This window comes from Falco biarmicus, chromosome 1 (assembly GCF_023638135.1).
Source record: "Falco biarmicus isolate bFalBia1 chromosome 1, bFalBia1.pri, whole genome shotgun sequence".
Lineage (NCBI taxonomy): Eukaryota > Metazoa > Chordata > Aves > Falconiformes > Falconidae > Falco > Falco biarmicus.
Window position 1 is genome coordinate 14,760,336 of NC_079288.1, and position 17,394 is coordinate 14,777,729.

Genomic DNA, 17,394 nt, shown 5'->3' on the forward strand with positions numbered 1-17,394 from the left:
GCGCTGGGTCAGCTTTGGTTAAATCATCAAAAGCAAGAAACATCTATTAAGTGTTCTTTTGCTGAGTCTTCAATTTAAATGAACTTGCAGGGAGCAGCAAATATTTTTCCTCCCATTTTCTCTAGACCAGTTTCTGCGTCCCTCAGAGGTCACAGCCTCCCCAGAGAGGAGCCTGATGTCTGAGAAACACTGCTCTGAACAAGACCAAATGCTGCTGTTCAGCAACACTGTAATAATCTCACCTAAATACACCAGCTTCCCATCAATCAAATGATTGACCCTATATATGAAAACCCCTCAGTAACTGTAATCACACAATGCTGGCAAGCAAACTCATCTTTACACTGGCCTTTACCAAGACGGTGCATTATCCTTATACAATAAGTTATTGACACCATGTCTGAGGGTGACATTTATAGTGGGGTTATTGACAGTGATTGTTTGGTGCTGGAAATAGACGACTGCTTATGGCACTTTGCATCCCGCCCCAATCACGCCTGCTTACCCTTGGCTTTATAGACACAGACAGAGATCCCTCCCCAGGCTGTGGCTCTGCCAGCAAGGACCTGAAGCAGGGGTTGGCCTCATCGATACGTGGGGAAAATGTGGGGTGTCCTCTCGGATGGCAGCACTGGCTCTCTGCATACCTCACTTAGTAAATCCAGACCTGTGTTACACCACATGTACACACACCTATCCCTAACTCCGTTGCCCAAGCAGATAAGGTTGACGCATCCAAACTCTTGCATCCTCATTTCTTGCTTGGCTGTTTCACCAGCGTGTTGTGTTTCGTCTATTTGTTTTTATGTTAGTTGTAGATTTACACCGCTTTTAGTGGTTTTGCATTAAGACAAGGACTAACGTGATGTATACAGATCTCTCAAATGCAGTATGTGCATTTAGCAGCCTTGGATAGAAACTGTTACCCCTATATTGCTGCAGAAAGGTAAGTGCAGTATCATAACCCAGCATGAGGGACACAGAGCTGTGGAGCGGTTCCAGGGGACGCTGCGGAGGTGACCGGTGTGGAGCAGCTCTGCTGCAGGACAGGCTGAGCAGGCTGGGGTCGTTCAGCCTGGGGAGGGGGCGGCTCGGGGGACCCTCAGAGCAGCTTCCAGTACTGAGAAGGGGCTTGTGAGAAAGGTGAGGACGGGCTTTTTAGCAGGGCCTGTAGCAATAGCACAAGGGGGAGCGGCTTTAAACTGAGAGAGGGCACGTTTATATTAGACATTAGGGAAAATTCTGTACCGCGAGGGCAGTGAGGCGCCGGGCCAGGCCGCCCAGAGCGGCGGTGGGTGCCCGTCCCTGGCAGGGCTCAGGGCCGGGTGGACGGGGCTGGGAGCCACCCGGGCTGGCGGGAGGTGGCCCTGCCCGTGGCGGGGAGGGGGACGAGATGGTCTTTACGGTCCCCTCCAGCCCAACCCGTGCTGCGGTTCTGTGATAAATGGCTCCGTGACTGACCCATCGGTCCGGACGTGTTTGCAGACCAGCCATGAGCCTGCAGCGCTGCGGACATGAGCGCGGCTCTGAAACGGGCAGGAACAGCACGTTTGTTCCATTATGCTCGTCGCTCTGTGCCGCCACGTCCCTCTGTCGGCCCCCGCCTGAGGCCGCGCTCCCGCCGGGTAACGCGCCTTCCCAGCCGGCCCCGGGCCCGGGCCCCGGTGCCGCCCCGCTCTCCCGCCCGCGCCGCCGGCACCGGGCTGCGCCGCGATCGCGCCCCAGGCGGCGGCCGGTCCCGCGGGTCGGGGTGCGGCTGCCGCGGCGCGGGGTCCATCTGCCGGCGGCTGCCGGGCACTGCGGGCCGGGCGCGGCGGGGCCAGCCCTCGGGGGCCGCGGCCGGGCGTGCGGGCTCTGCCCTGAGGGGCTGAGGCGAGGCGGGCCCTGGGAGGCCCTGGGGCGCCCGGCGGGGAGAGCCCTGGCCTGAGGGGCGCCGAGGGGCCCTGGGGGTCCCGGCGGGGAGAGGCCTGCCCTGGGGGGCGCTGAGGGTCCCAGCGGGGAGGGCCCTGCCCAGGGGGGCCCTGGGGGGCCCGGCAGGGGAGAGCAAGCTGCCCTGGGACATCACCCCAGGGAGGAGAGGGGTCCCCACGCCGCCCCGGGGCTCCTGCGCCCCGCCTTGCAGCCCTGCCCCAGGCGAGGCGGGAGTGCGTGACACCTCTTCAGGCGTGGGGGGCGCAGGGGCAGGAGGGCGCCCGGCTGGGCCCGGTGCGGCCTGCCCCACTGCGGCTTCCTCGGCGGTCCCTCCTTGGGCCTGGGCGCCAGCACGGCAAAGAGGCGGCTTGAAGCAGCGCAGAGGCAAATCCCCCTCTCGGAATACTTGGCTTTCTCTGCGTATTTCATAGAGGAGATTTTACTGCTCTGGTAGGTGTTTTATGACAGACAATAGTTTGCAGCAGACTGGGAAGATGTGTTCAGTGTCCATTCCTTAGTCGGCTTTTGTTCCCCAAACCCAGGAGACCTCAGCATGCGCTCTATGGACTTTGGATGGACACCACCACCCCACCCCCACCCCCCCACCCCCTTTTTATCAACATTTCCAGAAATGCTTTCTGCAGCTGCCTGCAGCCTATGCAGCATATTACTGCTACCTGGCATTTCCTTGTTCTGTTCTAAACAACAGAAGTTGGGATTTTACCTGCTGAGAAATCTGCAAAGCTAGTAACCAGCTGCCTCGGGCTTTAGCACAGACCACATCAGAAGTTCCAATCCAGGCCTGAATAAATGCTCAGATCGCACAAGAAAACTACAGAATTCAGCACTGTGCCCCCAGAAGGCAGCACTGAGCATGAACACCAGGAGCCCAATAACTATTTCAGAATGTCAGAATCACTTTTTGGTTCAGTTTATCTGAACCAGGCTCAGGCACTTCTGTACCAATGTATGCCTTATATTGTAGAAATACTACAAATGGTGGTAGGGAGAACGTACATAGTAACAGTGATGGCACTGTCACGCTGCTGCAGGCCCTACAGATGGTATCTAAGGCAGGTTTGGCAACAGTAGAGATTTTATTAACGTACATTATATTGATGTGATTGGCACTTACATATTACATAGCTGTGGTGTCCACAAGAGTGACTGCAAAATGGAGAGTGAAGAAAAACTACCTTTAATCCTTCCAGGGAGATAATATTAATATACCTTGCAGTCAGAAACTTAAAACTTCTCCTGCTCACAGCATTTCCAGGTGACAACCAGGTATTTTTCAGAAGATACACCTTAGCATAATACAAGCTGTCCTTATGCCATGCTGAATTAACTGGACTAGTATGGAGATTACTGAGTAAAACCAGGAGGAATCCAGAGAGTGTCCGAGACGTTGTGAATCTGGTGTTGGTGCTTCCTGGTGCTGCCCAAGGGTGGATGTCAGGCGCTGCTGCAGGGAGGAATGGGCAAGTTTTTGGCTGTATCGGCAGATCTGCATGAGACGCATTCATCACAGAAGTCCTGCTTAAACACTCTTCATGATTAAATATTTACAATAAGAATTTATTCATCATTAAAACCATAAATAAAAGGATTACAGAGAAACTCAGAATGGTTCAGTCAGGAAAGAGCACTAATTATTTTCACCCTTGTGGGTTTTTCTGCATCCAATACTTGAATTTCAAAATGAAAATATTGAGATAAACTCCAGCTTTCATGTAAGTACAGTTAGTGTAATTTCTTATTCAGTGTGAAGCCTGAAAAAGGAGAATAAACACTCATCTAATAATTTACACTGAGTCATAATTTAGGCCCTGAGCAACAAAGTGTTTAAGCAGGCAATAAAACTTCAAGCAGTCAAGTATTCCCACAGACTCCAGAAGGATATTCAGGGGCCTGTAGTGAAAAGTTGTTTATTCGGAGTAAGGGAAGGAGCAGAATTCACATGCGCTGGAAGCCGAGTTGTGGTGCCCAAGCTGGGAAGATGGATGATGAGAATTTATGATCTGGAGCGCCGAATGCAGAGCTCAGTACCTGCAGGGCCACCGGCTTGCAGAGGGTGATTCCCTGGGTAGCAGGGATTTAGCATAATCTAGGAAAAGTCACATTGTTTTGCCTGGTACTGCCCCAATGACCCAACCTGATGCAGGTGTGTGTGTGTGTGGCACAAAACCAATTACCCAAGTTGCTCATCCAATTTTTATTTGGATGTTTGTAAATAGTGTGAATAGTGAAAATTGTTTAACTTTAGAAAGTAATTTAGCTGGGTTTCTAAGAGACATTTAATGATCTTATATTACCCAAGGTCCTCTAAAACCAACTGTATTTCAAGTTAAATGCAAATAATTTTGGCTGGAAGTAACTCTTTACCTTTCTAGTAAAAAGCTCCCATTTAGGTGTTATTTTTTCTACCAACAGGTACAATTAGGAAGTGATATTCCATAAAAGCTCGTTCCTGATGCAAAAAAGATGGGAAAACAGGAAAGTGAAGCATGCACACTGGGCACCGCTACACAGTGGGACCGTCCACGACTGGCAGACGAGCAGTTAGGGGAGAGAACATTGGACAGAGATGTGGAAACCAGGCTGCTCCCCAGCTGCAGTGCGCAGGCGACGTGGTTTCTCCAGGGCTGTAGCACAAGTTTTAACGAATGTCCTCGTGTCAACAGTGTAAATACCCAGCAGCTGCTCCTCGCAAGCCTCAAACCACCTCCTGCTCCAGGCACCTCCCGCCAGGAAATGAATGTGAGTAATTTCTGAACTGGGGGGTGGAGGAGGAGTCTTAGTGATGAATATTGCCAGAAAGCTAAGCTTACTGATGGTCACGTGATGCAAAAATTCTGAGGATGGTTTTGTGTAAGGAGAAGCTGTTTGCTGCATCGGCGGAAAGGAAATAAGCAGAATAACAGGAAGGAGATTGTCGAGTCTGCAGCAGTATTGCAGTTATTCTTCCAAATCGGTACATCTGAAGTTGGGGGTTTTTTAAACATCCATCATACTCCTAGTACAGAATATGTTTAGGATATTAGGTGATCCCTGTGGCGTTGTAAGACAGCATCATCCTCAAAATGGCAATTTTTCATCTCCTTTGAAATTTTGTCTTTTCCTTTTGAGAGAAGGACAGCAGATATAAGGAAAGATAATGGGATCTATAACCACTGCTTGTTTTCCCTGCACTATCAATATATGAACATCACGATCATAATTATATATAAATAAATCTAAGCCCATTCAAATTTTATGTAATGCCATCAATAACCCTGAAAACAAATGTATTTTACTGAGTACAGTAAGACTTTACATTTGTTGTGCTATTCAAAATACGTTTGTTTGTGGTTTTTTTTTCACAACCCAGCTTTATGGTCAAGTCCATTAAACTTACTACAGCCAGAATGTAGTAGAGATTAGTATCTGTACCATCTGAATATCAGCCAGTATTATCTAAAGGACTGACTAGATGGGATATAATAAACAGATAAGAAATTAAAATGCCCTTGGCATTCTCTCAAAGCAGGTGAAAAGACATACCTCTGAACCTATATATGCTTGTAAAGGAAATTAAAGCTTTACATTCTGACCTTCTAAGTGACATCCAATCTTTGGAGAAGGTGAAAAAGAATTACTCAAAGGATTTGGCTGAAAGTTACAGAACCATGGATGGAAACTGCAGACCCCTTCTGTGCCCTCCAGAGAAGGGCTGGATGTCGGGATCTCCAGCAGTGCCTCAGAGCTGCCACTGAGGAAGCAGCAGCAGAACCAGGAGCCCTCTCTCTCTCTCCCTGGGAAGACAGCCACAGCCTGTGAATCCTGCCCCTGGGTTGCTGTCAGGAGTAGCCCAGACAAGGAAGAGCAGCGTAGCTCAGAGCAGAGTCCACGAGGACTAAGGGGAAGGACAACTCTGACTTCAGACCAAGCTGCTTTGCTTCTTGGTGTCCTCAGCCCCCAAAGTCTACGTTTGGCTGGGTTGTATAGATAGCCCAGCATCTGCTTTTCACAGGCACGGGGTGTATGGGGTAGAAATTGGACCTCTTTGTACTTCTAGCACATACTCAAAGTTTTAAAAACTCTCCCTGAGTATTCACAAAGGCAATCCATATAATCTAAGTGTTCTGGTTTATCGCTGTACCTAGTAACAGGGTCAAATGATTCAGCGAAAATCTTTCTTAGTGTAATCCTCCAGAGGTAGATGAATATACAGCTGATGGATTTTGGATGTCTTCCCAAGCTGCTGCTTCAGTTGGGTCCAAAAACTTGCAATAAATGAATTTAATCAGGAAACATCGCTCCGATATGAATGCTTAATGGCACTGATTTATACTTTCAGCTGCCAAAGTCAGGAGCTAGCTTAGCAGTTGAGAGCCCACAGAGCTCAAGATTTCAGAATAAACAACTCTCCTTGGAGATTAAAGCATTGCAGAAGATCTTACCAGACAGACAGAATAAAAGTTTTCCCTCCTACTTAAAGCAGTTAACCCAGCACAGGACTGAACTATTCAAATGTATCTGAAAATGTTTCTTTAAAAAGCTGTGTTCTAACTTCTGGTCTAACTTCTTTAGACCACTGGCTGTTGTTTTATTGGTAAGTTCCTCCAATGACTAATTTTTCTCTCACCTGCTAAAAACAGAGTTTGTAGCACTTGCAGGAGCACAGAGCCAGGAGGTCCCTGAGCTGTGCTGTAAAAGCACAGGCAGGTACTGTGGCTCCCTGCAAGGGCACAAGTTCTGTGGTTAAAGGGGGTGCTGTTTGTAAAGCAAGTCTGATTACAGAACAGCAATTCCTTCTTAAAACTGAGGCCATCTAGAAGAACACTCTGTAAACCTGTGTGGTTTGTAGGATTATGCACAGTATGAAAGACAAGAGAGAGGTGGCTGGAGAAAGATCTGTGGTTTACTGCACTGGCGCACACAGCAAAACAGCATGAGTTGCAGGCTGGCCTCCCCAAAGTTCTGCTGGTGTTCTTCAGCTTTGGTTTGCAAGGTGCCATTCAATCCTTGGCTCTTCTGCTATGATTAGACAAACCCGATCTCTGGATGTAACATACACAAACATATTCAGCACATGCAAAATATATCTAAATATGTCCAGGTTACAAAGGGAAGGACATAAAGTCAATTAAGTTTGCCCTGGAATAGCTTTTACTGAGCTCCTTAAGGATATATATATTTTATGGCTTACTTATATTAGTAATCATAGTGGTTTTATGCAGGTCTCCTGCTGAGTTCAGTATACAACCTGTCTGTCCACTCTAAAAGAACCAGGGCTGGGTGATGAGGGGCATTCACGTTGCTAAAACTCTTCCATTTGTTGCAGAAGTTGCGAGGAGTGGGTCGAGACAATTTGCAGAAAGAGGACAGATGATTGAAAAGCAGCTGAGAAGTTCTCTGAAAAATGAAGCGTGTCCTTCCATTAGCAGCAACTGTCTGATGGTGGTACCTGGTGAGTTACGTTAGCTACAGAAGGCTTTGTAACACATATTAATTTCTTACATCTTCCACTCATGAGCAATTACGATACGCTCATTAATGTTGTGAGGTATTCAGGTAACATAGAGTATGGGTGCGTGGCAAAGCCAGCCCAGGAGGAAATGACAACTTCCACCTGCAGAGAAAGGTCAGATGAGCGTGTAGTAAGTGAGGCTGTCAGCCACGTGCTGGGTGAGGAGGTGGAGACAGCGTCCTGCCCAGCGGGTGCAGGTGGCGTGGAATGGGTGCACCTTTAGAAGCCAGCCCAAATCTCCACAAACCAGTACGGCCCAGCTCACAAGGGTCTGGTTTTGCCATCTTCACTGGCTGTTCCTCAGTGTGGTTTTTGGTCTGTGAATTCCTTAAATTTTTTTAAGTAGAATGAAAATTCTCACACAAAAGTATTTTTTCCCCAAGCCATTTCTTCCATTAGAAGCATTGTTTTTTGTAATCAGTTTCTTTTTGCTTTACTTCAGTATCTTTTTGCAGCCCAAAAGACTAAGTCAGAGGCAGATACTTAGCATGCAAAATTTCAGTGTGGATAATTAATTTAGTTTTGCAAGCTACTGAAAACAGGACCTTACAAAGGGAAGCATTAGCTAACATGAACCGTAGGCAGCACGTCCAGCTCCAGTGCGAGGCATTTCCAAACGAGCACGCACTTCACGCGATGACTTTCTGTAGGAGCTTTCCAGCAGGCTCCCTTGCCCTGTAGCTCGGGAGAAAGGGCTTGGCTCCCCTCTGCGCGCCCCCCGCCCCCCCGCCCCGGCGCGGCCCAGAGCCCCCGGCCGGGCGCACCCGCGGGGGGCACGTGCCGCTATAGCCGCGGCCGGGCCTGGGCGGGGAGCTGCTGCCCGGCGCTGCGCCGGGGTCCCGCTGCTCGCCGCACCTTCCATCTACGGCAGCGCTGGCATTTCGGGGGAGCGGGATTGCTCGCTGGCTGGCCGAGGCCCGCAGGGATGCGGATTATTTTATTTTTTTTTTAATTATTTCCTTGAGTGTAGGGTGCCTGGGGAGATGCCCCGGCGGGAGGCAGGGAACGCGCCGCAGACCCGCCACCCGCGTCCCTGAGGCGCTGGCCCCGCCGTCCCGCCCCGAGCCCGCCGGCAGCCCTGCGGGGGCCGCCTCAGCGAGCCGCACCTCGGCCGCCCAGGGGGCCCGCTGACCGGCTCGGGAGCGCCGCGCCCGGCAGTCTGCGCCCCGCGGGGCGGCGGCGGCGGGAGGGCGCGGCGCGGCGCGGCCCCTTTAAGCGGCGCGGCGGCGGCGCGGGGCGCCCATGTGGAGGTGCTCCATGCCTTGTTGTCCTCCGCGCCCATTGGCCCGCGCCGCGGTGACATATTGTAATGGGCCGCCAGCGCACTGCGGGGGGAGGGCGGCCCGCAAAACCCGGCGGCCGGAGAACGGCGCCGCCGGCACGGCTCGGCCCCCGCAGCCCCCCGCCTCCGCCGCGCCCCGGCGCGAGCGCGCCGCCGCCGCCGCCCCGCGCGGCCGGTGGGGCCGTCGGGCCGCCCACACGTCGCGGCGGGCCGGGCCTGGCGGCGCGTCCCGTCCCGCCGCGTCCCGTCCGTCCGGCGCCCCTCCTTCCGCGCCGCGTCTTGCCGCCGCCCGCCGCGTAGTAGCGGGGCCGCGCCAGCGCCCGCCTGTTGTGTTTCTGTTGCCGCCCGCCATCTTGTCGCCAGCGCTGCTGCCGTCGGGGCGAGCCGCGGGGCGGCGCGGCGCCTGCGGCCGGGCCCGCGCGACCGAGGAGGCGGCGGCGGCGGCGGCCGGGGCCCCGCCATGAGCATCGAGACGCTGCTGGAGGCCGCGCGGTTCCTGGAGTGGCAGGCGCAGCAGCAGCAGACCGCACGTGGTAAGGGGCCGGCCCGGGGCCGCCGCCTGACAGCCCGCGGCCGGCCGAGGCGGGCGTGGGGACGGGGCCGCGGGGGCCGCGCCGGCACCGGGGGGTGGCGGGGCGCGGCGCGGCCGCGGGGGCTGCGGCGGTGCCGGGGCGCGGCGCTGCCGCCGGGGGCGGCGGGGGGGAGCCCGCGGCGCGGGGAAGTGACAGGACGCGGGGAGCGGGGCGGGGGACCGCCGCGGCGGGAGCTCCCTGCGGGCAGGGCGGCCCCGCAGAGCCCCGGGCCGCGCCGCGGGGCGGGGGGGGGGGGGGGGAACACAGGGGCACACGGGACCGCCGGCCGCCCCCGCCCCTCCCGCGGGCGCGCCACCGCGCGCTGCGTGTCTCCGCGCCGCCGGCGGGCCGGAGGCGGGGCCGCGCCGCGTGACGCGCCAGGCGCCGCCTGCCACCACGTGCGCGCCGCCCCGCCCGCGCGCCGGGAGCGGCACCCGCCCGCCGGGCACCCCCTGGGCACCCCCGGCCCGCCGGGCAGCCCCGCCACCTCCTGGGCACCCACGGCCCGCGGGGCCCACCCGGCTCCGCGCCGGGCCCCGGCCTCCCCCTGCTCTGCGGGCCCTGCCCGACGCGGCGCTGCGCTGCGGGGTCCCCGTCGGGGAGGCGGTGGGGCCGGGCTGGGGAAGCCCCGCGGCGGCTGCCCCGTTCCGCCGGGCCGCGGTGGCTTCCCCGGCGCCGGTAGCCGCTGCCCGCCCGGCCGCGCCGCGCGTTGCTGCGGCCGGCGCCTCCGGGCCTGCCCTGGGCTCCCGCTTCTTCGGGGGCAGCGGCGCGTTGGCGGCCCTGGGGGCGGCAGCCGCCCGGCAGCGCCCGGGCCCGGCCGCCTGCTCACGGCTCGGGGGGAACGAGCCCCGCGGCGCTGGCGGCAGGTCGGCTTGTCCCTTCCCCGCCTGCTTGCTGCGAGCGGCGCTGGAGCCGTGATGCAGCATTAGCTCAGTGACACGAGTGTGTACCTGCGGCAGGAGCGGGAGGGAACAGCTCTTTGTGTGCCACTGCCGGGCTGTAGCTGCAAACCCATTGTTTCAGTGATGAGTCATGCAGGAGATAGTAGACATTATGAAGCAAGACAGCTCGGAGGCGTGCAGGGGCAAGAGGCTCCCGCAATAAGGAACAAAAATGTGGATTTACAGGCTACGGTGGTCCTCTTTTTCCAAGCCTGACACTGGCACCCTAGCCGAGGTGGGAGAGCTGCCCCTGCAGCGCCAAGCAGGGTGGGTGGCAGAGCTCCCTGTGCCTGTGCTGAGCCCGTGACAATTTCATCGCCTTTCTTGCCAGTCAGACGTGCTTAGTGGCGTAGCCCTTGGCTCACAGGTGGTGCGTGTGCGCTGTGTATAGTAGGAGTTACACATGGGAGAACTGCTGTTAAGCAGGGTTCTTTATTTTATCTCCTGCTGCTCAAAAGACTTTTAATTATTATCCAGCTACCCCAAGCTAGGAGAACGTTTTGTAAATGGATGCAACAAGTAAGGATCTGGGATACATAGGAAGAAGCATTGCCTGCATGGCAGGAGGGGCACAGGTGACCTAGCTGCATTGTGTTGGATAACCTCTGAAGGCAGAAATTATTTCTAAGTGGGGCATGGACAAGACGATGCACCAAAAAAAAAAAAAAAGTAAAAAAAAAAAAAAGAAAATCAGGTGGGCTTTCTAGTCAGAAGGAACAGCATGCAAGGATGCATGGAGATGCTCTTTTATACCAAAGCCCGCTCCAGGTGGGACCTGCCTGGGTGAGTTTGCACAGCACACCCTGGCGCAGCATGCCCTCAGTTGTGATCAGGTGATTTGTGTTCTGCCGTGATACACACAGTTAGTGTTCCTGCTACAACAGACATCTCAGGGCTGAACTGGCTGGTGAAGCAGCAGCGTCAGTGCAAACGTGGCTACTTCAGGGAAGTTGTGAGCACCAGGAAGATGTGTGGTATGAGAGGGAGGAGCCCGTTGCTTGAACTTCAGATAACAGGAAGATGTTGAGGGAGAGTGTAAGCAGGGAAATAGCTGGGGAAGGCTGTTTGGGCAACAGTAAAGCATTCGAGATTGGCTTCCTTCCCTCGCTCCCTCACCACCTTTCTCTCCTTCCCCTTCAGGTGTATGTCCAGAGAAGTTTTACAGGCTGTGTTATACCCACAGTTACGCTGCATGACTCTGGGTGTCCAATCTGTCCTTAAAATCAATCCCATTTGGCAACAGCATTTAAAATAAAACTGATGTAAGGCTGCCAGGTCTAAAGTAGACAGTGGTGCTGCAGAGCACTCGCTCAGCCTCAGGCAGGAGAGCAGGATGGGAACCTGCTCAAAGTCCCTGCTGATGCAACGGCAAGCGTGGTCTGCAGTCATTCTTTGTGGGTCTGCCCAGCTGGTGTCCAGGCACTCCTACCAACCAGGTGGTAAAACACCAAGCTGTTGCTTTTTCAAACCTGGGAATAAATGAGGAAAGAGTCTTCCGTTCAGCCAGACGTTCATCGTCTTCTCTTTATGAGGAAGAAAACTGATAGAAGGCAAAACCGAAGAGGTTTTGGGGAAAGGAGGGCAGAGGGTTTGGGAGGGAAGAGGGTTAAGGTACGGCTGGTCCCCTTTGCAAGGATTCCCAGCAACATGGAGCGGAGTGCTGTAGTACTTGCACATGAAAACGCTGTGTGTGTGGCAGAGCCACTCGTTCTGCCTGCCTGGAGAGTGCCATGGCCACTTCCCAGCTGGACAGAGGTGGTGGAGGATTGTCTCTGTGTGCAGTTTGTGACTGAGAGGGAGAGCTTTCTGAGAAGAGCAGATGAAGAAGGATTCTCTGAAAGCAGGCAGAAGTTAGATCTTCACACTCTCCTTGGACTTGTGGGGAGGACAGGCCAGCAGCTGTTGTCACCACTTTGTATTTTTTGTGGTTGATAGTTACAGGGGAGAAGCTTGAATAATCTCAAGCTTTGGGGAACAGTGCAGGGTACAGCTGCTGCGAGAGCTCCGTGAACTAACCTGGAATGAGATCATGTCCTTCAGGGAGGAAAGTGGCGTCTGCAAAGGTGTGAAATTGACATCCAGCACATACCCCAACATCTGCCCTCTCCATCCATGTAACGCACAGCACTGCATGGGATGCCAGAGAAGGCCAGCAGTGCAGGCAAGGTGGTGGTGTCACTGGGCACCTGTGCACTGCCTCGTGCAGTGTGTGCTGCATTTCGCAGGTCTGCAAATAAAGCAGCACTCGACTCTGGAGACAGGTCATGCTGTGTTTGTCAAGGTGCTGGTTTCCATGAGCGCACACGTGGTGCCCAGGCACTTTCAAACCTGCCACAAGTGCCACAGAACATCCCATTTCCCTGGCTGTAACTGATGTCCTTGCTCGGGTCTCCATGGTTTTCCAGCAGGTATGATGTGGCTTTTCCCACTCCTTCAGTCTTTTCCAGCAGCAGAAAATTAAACCTTAATTTATAACCAGAGCAAGTAGTCTTCTGTGCCTTCAGCTCTCTGAGGGCCGTTTGCTGCTTTGGGAAGGTGTTTGCGACACTTCTTTGAGTTTGCTTGTATGGCTGGGGTGAAACCTTGCGGTGGGCCACCCTGACCCACCGCAGGCCAACCCAGGCAGCTTTCAATGTGGAGCCTGCTCTGCTGTCAGCCTGTACACAGCACCGTCAATTCTCGTGTCCCTCAGTAGTCAGGCACTGCCTGCAATATGGTTCAAACAGTGTTTACAAGATGTTTACCCAAAAGCCCGTTGAATATTCCATTCTATATGTATTAATATTTCAGAGAACATCATTTCACGTTGCTGAAAAAAGCAGAGTCTAAATACATCAGCTTGAGATGTACCTGTAAGAGTAACAGCTTGATAAGAGTATAGCAACATGGTATAGTTGTGATTGGGACCTCGTGGTGAAAGAGACTTCAGTGCTGTGGGGATCCTTGAGTTGTGCCATTTGTTATTAAAGCTGAGTTCAGACTTTGCTAAAACACTTGCTGAAATTTGAAGGACACAGCACAAGTGGTTGTTCTTATCTCCCAAGTTGACTGGGAGCAAATGAAATGCAAGTAACAGACTAAGAGGGAATTGTATGCTTATTAATTAAACAACTACCCAGATACATCTAACAATTTTAAATCTCTAGAATCCTTGCTTGTCATCACACTTTCACAACATAATCATTTCTGCTATTTGCTGACTTAAAACAGTGGGTTTTGGAGGCTCTTTTGCTTGTGTGCTCGTTGCACATCCCAGCTTGATTCCATGAGTAGGCTTGGTTTTGCTGCATGCTTTGTGCTGGGCTCGTGTGACTTGGAAATAGCTTTTTACAAATGCATGTGACGGATTGATGTAGATATGCAGAGAGATGCAACGAAAATGAAACTTTGGTGGTTAGGCTCATCAGCTGTACTCCTGTTCATATGTTCAGCAGACCCGTGCTCCTCCACGATGACACATGTTATGTAAATGATGATACTAGTAATGATGTTATTTGTGTGTCATTAATATGTGGGGAAAAAACCAACAGATTTGGGGGACACAAGGGGAATAGTTGATGTTACGCATTTCTTCTTAGAATATTAACACCATGGGAAGGCAAACAATAACTGACACAGCCTGGACATGCACCATGTTGGCCACATACTTCAGTGTTTCTGATTGTTTTGGGAGTCAGGATTTTGAAGTGCTCTTGTCTTGTCCACATCTGTGCTTTCATGCTTTATAATGCTGCTGCTGCTAACCCTTTTTCTGTAAACAAGTGGCTCACATGCATGTAAATGCATATGTTTACACATGTACAAACCCACAAACTGAAGTCCTTTTCTGTCTGAAATTTGCAAACTCCAGAGACATTTGGCTTGAATTAGAGGGTGGCTGATTTCTTTGAATTTAGGTTAATCCAAGAATGTTTTATGATCTAAGAAAACAAATTCATAATTGCAAGTAACTTATATTTGTTTTCTTAGTTTTTTTCCCATAGATACTCATCTATGACCCCCTCACCTTGCACTCTCAGCTTTGCTTGATGCTGCTCAGTTATGTTTATAGCTTTTTATTTTTTTGAACGTTGGCAGCCAGGGTGGTGAGCGAACAGTAAGCATAGTTCTGGTCTTTTCTCATCTCATCTAACTGCCATTTTGGCACACATCTTAATTGTGTGGGATTGATAAAAAGATGTGTGGTGACCAAAAAGATTCCCTTTGGCTGTAGTGCCACCCACCTAGTGCGGACAGGTGAGGAAGAGGACTGGCTCACACCTAGCCACTGTGTTTCGGTGATGGCCTGGTGCTGTGCTTGGTGTAGGCCTCCTCTGGTGTCGCTCAACAGGTCTTATCAGTATGATGTTGAGACACATCTCCAGAAACCCTGTAGAGCTTTTAGGCCACGGCTGGCTTTTGTCCGGCCAGCTCAGCGTGCACTGCAGCTATGCTGCAGCCCTGTAGGACACCGGTGCCACAGTGGCAGGTGGAAAGAGCTTTTTGTTGCTCAAGTGCTGGACTAGCTGTTGTGCTCGCCCTTTCCTTGTGTGTGTGTTTGTTCCTGTTACCCCCCACCCTTTTTTATTTTTTTTTTACTTTATGGTGGGTGCACACCTGGTGTAAGTAATTAGGCCTGGTGGTGGAGAGTAAGGGAGTCACACTGGCTGCAGCAGAGGACCACTTCCAGATCTTACATTGTCTGCACAGTTAATCTCTCCTGATGTGCTAAAGCAAATTTCTTATCTCATTAATTTGGGAAGCAGCTCTGCATCATAGACCCAACAGCAAGGCTGGAAGTTGGGAAGCTGCTTTCCTTAACTGGGGAGTGCACTGGCAGCTCGCTGCGCGCTGCGCGCTGGTCTGGGGCTGCAGTTCAGGGCAGAGCCACACGTGCAGCTGCAGTTTGAGGGAAGTAAACTGTACATAAGTTGTTCTTCATTTCCCATCTTAATCCCCTCCTGTCTTTTCTACCCATACAGGCATATGATGGGTGTGCTTAGGAAGAGAATAATAGTACAAATACAAAATACAGTGTACAAAATTTGCAGGCCTTCACTGAAAAAAAAAGCCAACTTTCCTTTGATTAGCTCATAAATTGTTTCGCTAAGGGATATCAAAGCATTTTATAGTCCTCAGCTGAACTATGCAGCACTTCTGAAAGGTCACAGGTGGATGTGCTGAGGTGCAGGGTTGTGAAGTGCCTTACCTAAAGCTGCGCCTTCCTAAGGCAAGAAGTTGAGCATTCTGGTTCCCCGTCTCCTGTCTAGCTGGATGTGGAGGTTGGAATATAGAAAGCCCCAAGACTCGCTGCACATCACAGCATCTCCTGACTAGAAGCTGCCCGTGTTACATTGCAAAGGATGGGATAGGGATGAATAAGGAGTGTTTCGTACTGAAATCAGGTCTGTTAGAGTTTACCCTGCTTCTTGCTAGTTAAAGATTCCCTTGGGCTTTCCCTGTCCTTCCTTCAGCCTCTGATCTTTTTCATAGCAGCACTTGACAAGTAGTTTCCTCTGTGTTTCTGTGCTTAGGGTTGTATGCAGTAGCATGAGGTGTACCAGATGGTACCTCATGAGAGCCTACAAGGTGGCGATAGCCCTGCAGAAGGTGATGGATGTGCCATGTGTTGGTACGTGTGTTATGCCTAGTGTGTAACACAAGATAGTGCTACCAGGAGCTGTACTGAAGCACTGTTGCTGGTAACGGGATTCCTAGTGTCCCTGGGCAGTGTGATTGTATTTCTGTCTGTAGAAGAGGCAAGGGACAGAGAGAGACAGTGTGGAGTGACCTCAGGAAGGTGGATTTATGCCTGGGAGCTAGTTCTGCTCAGGCTAATGAGAGATACTGGGAAAGGAATGAAATTATAGCGCTCACTCCCACCTTTCCAGAACCACCTCATATGAACAGAACAGTCTGAATTCTGTGTTCACTGTGTGAAATTTTGGTCCTGTGCCTGATCACGTTTCCTTCATATACCTGCTTAGCTTGTTAGAAGTACATGCTTGTTCATGAAGTCTCCAAACCAGTCTCTCAAAAGACACCAGATTTCCTCACTGCAGCACAAAATACTTCTTGGTTCAGGAGCCTGGCCAGGATCTTGCTAGTGGGAACATGCTGCAGTTTTAGCTGTGATGTAGGTCAAGCTCTTGTCTGTTTGCAGGCAGCTGAATGAACAGAGACCACACCAAGTATTCGTGGTGAGGAACGCAAGTTTAGTGTGTGCCTGGACCATTGGCAGATGATGCTGTAGGTTCATGGTTTTTGATGTGAGGGTGGGCGGATTCGCAGTGATGCCATAGTGTGTGTTGGGGGAGGATGTGGCCTGCTCGAGAACCTGCTCTTCACCTCTGGCACCAGCACACAGAGTCGGTGAGTTAGACGTTAACTTTGGGGAGCGCCTTGCTCTATAGCTGAGAGCAGTGACTCTGTGAATTCAGAGATGGCAGGGATAACTGCCCTGGTGCAGCCCATTTGGGTGATGGAGGAAAGCTTCCTACTCATGTGCATGTGTGTTGTGCTTTGATGGGCAGATACCCCTGGATTCTTACCTCATTTTCTGAGTATGGAGATAGGATTCTGAAGGGTAGTCTGCACATTGCCATTCATTTCCTTGAGAAGAAAGCTGACTAGTGTGAGCAGACTGTGAAAACAATCCCTGGGACAGACAGCCCTAAGCTGAAGCTGCAGCAGTGGGCTGTTGTTCTCACCAGGATCGAGGAATGTTATGTGAACTGGTGTTGAGCAAATATACTTACCTAACAGGCTGGTAATTAACCAACAGATCTGGTTTTGCCATGATTCAGTGTGTGACATGAAGTAATTTAACCTGTCTTTACTTCAGTTGCTAGTGTGTGTAAAATACGAGCAGTGTGTTGTCTGACTTAAACAAGTTTGCAGGCCACTTGGATGCTGAGGGTCTGAGACCTGCTTGTGAGCGATGGATGAAGCAGCGTCTTGGAATCTTCTTTGGGCACGTCAGATGCCTGGGCTTTTTGTTTTGTTTTAAGAGTACATAGTTTGTTTATAATATGTTTTATTAACTCAGCTCATTTTTCCCATTCTTTTCTGACCAGTACATTTAGAGTGCATCATCATTTGCTGTGTTTCTGCAGACTTCAGTGTGTCACACTGTCCCAGGGCCCAAAGGGGAGACAGCGGTTTCCTCATGTGCATTGGAGCAGGTGGGGTCAGATG

The 17,394-nt window shown here is 52.0% G+C and overlaps 1 protein-coding gene and 1 long non-coding RNA gene across 2 annotated transcripts in view; both read left to right on the forward strand.

Moving 5' to 3' along the window:
* The first annotated feature begins 1,824 nt into the window (after positions 1–1,824).
* Positions 1,825–8,089, forward strand: LOC130152581 (uncharacterized). The gene is made up of 3 exons (XR_008823007.1): positions 1,825–2,361; positions 4,345–4,671; positions 7,238–8,089. It is a non-coding gene; the product is annotated as an uncharacterized LOC130152581 (long non-coding RNA).
* An 896-nt stretch (positions 8,090–8,985) lies between these two features.
* MNT (MAX network transcriptional repressor) overlaps positions 8,986–17,394 on the forward strand; it is a 43,004-nt gene continuing 34,595 nt past the window's right edge. Inside the window, exon 1 of the mRNA XM_056338758.1 lies at positions 8,986–9,238. Coding sequence (XP_056194733.1) covers positions 9,166–9,238 — 73 coding nt within the window. The 5' untranslated portion in view covers positions 8,986–9,165. The remainder of the gene's footprint in view (positions 9,239–17,394) is intronic.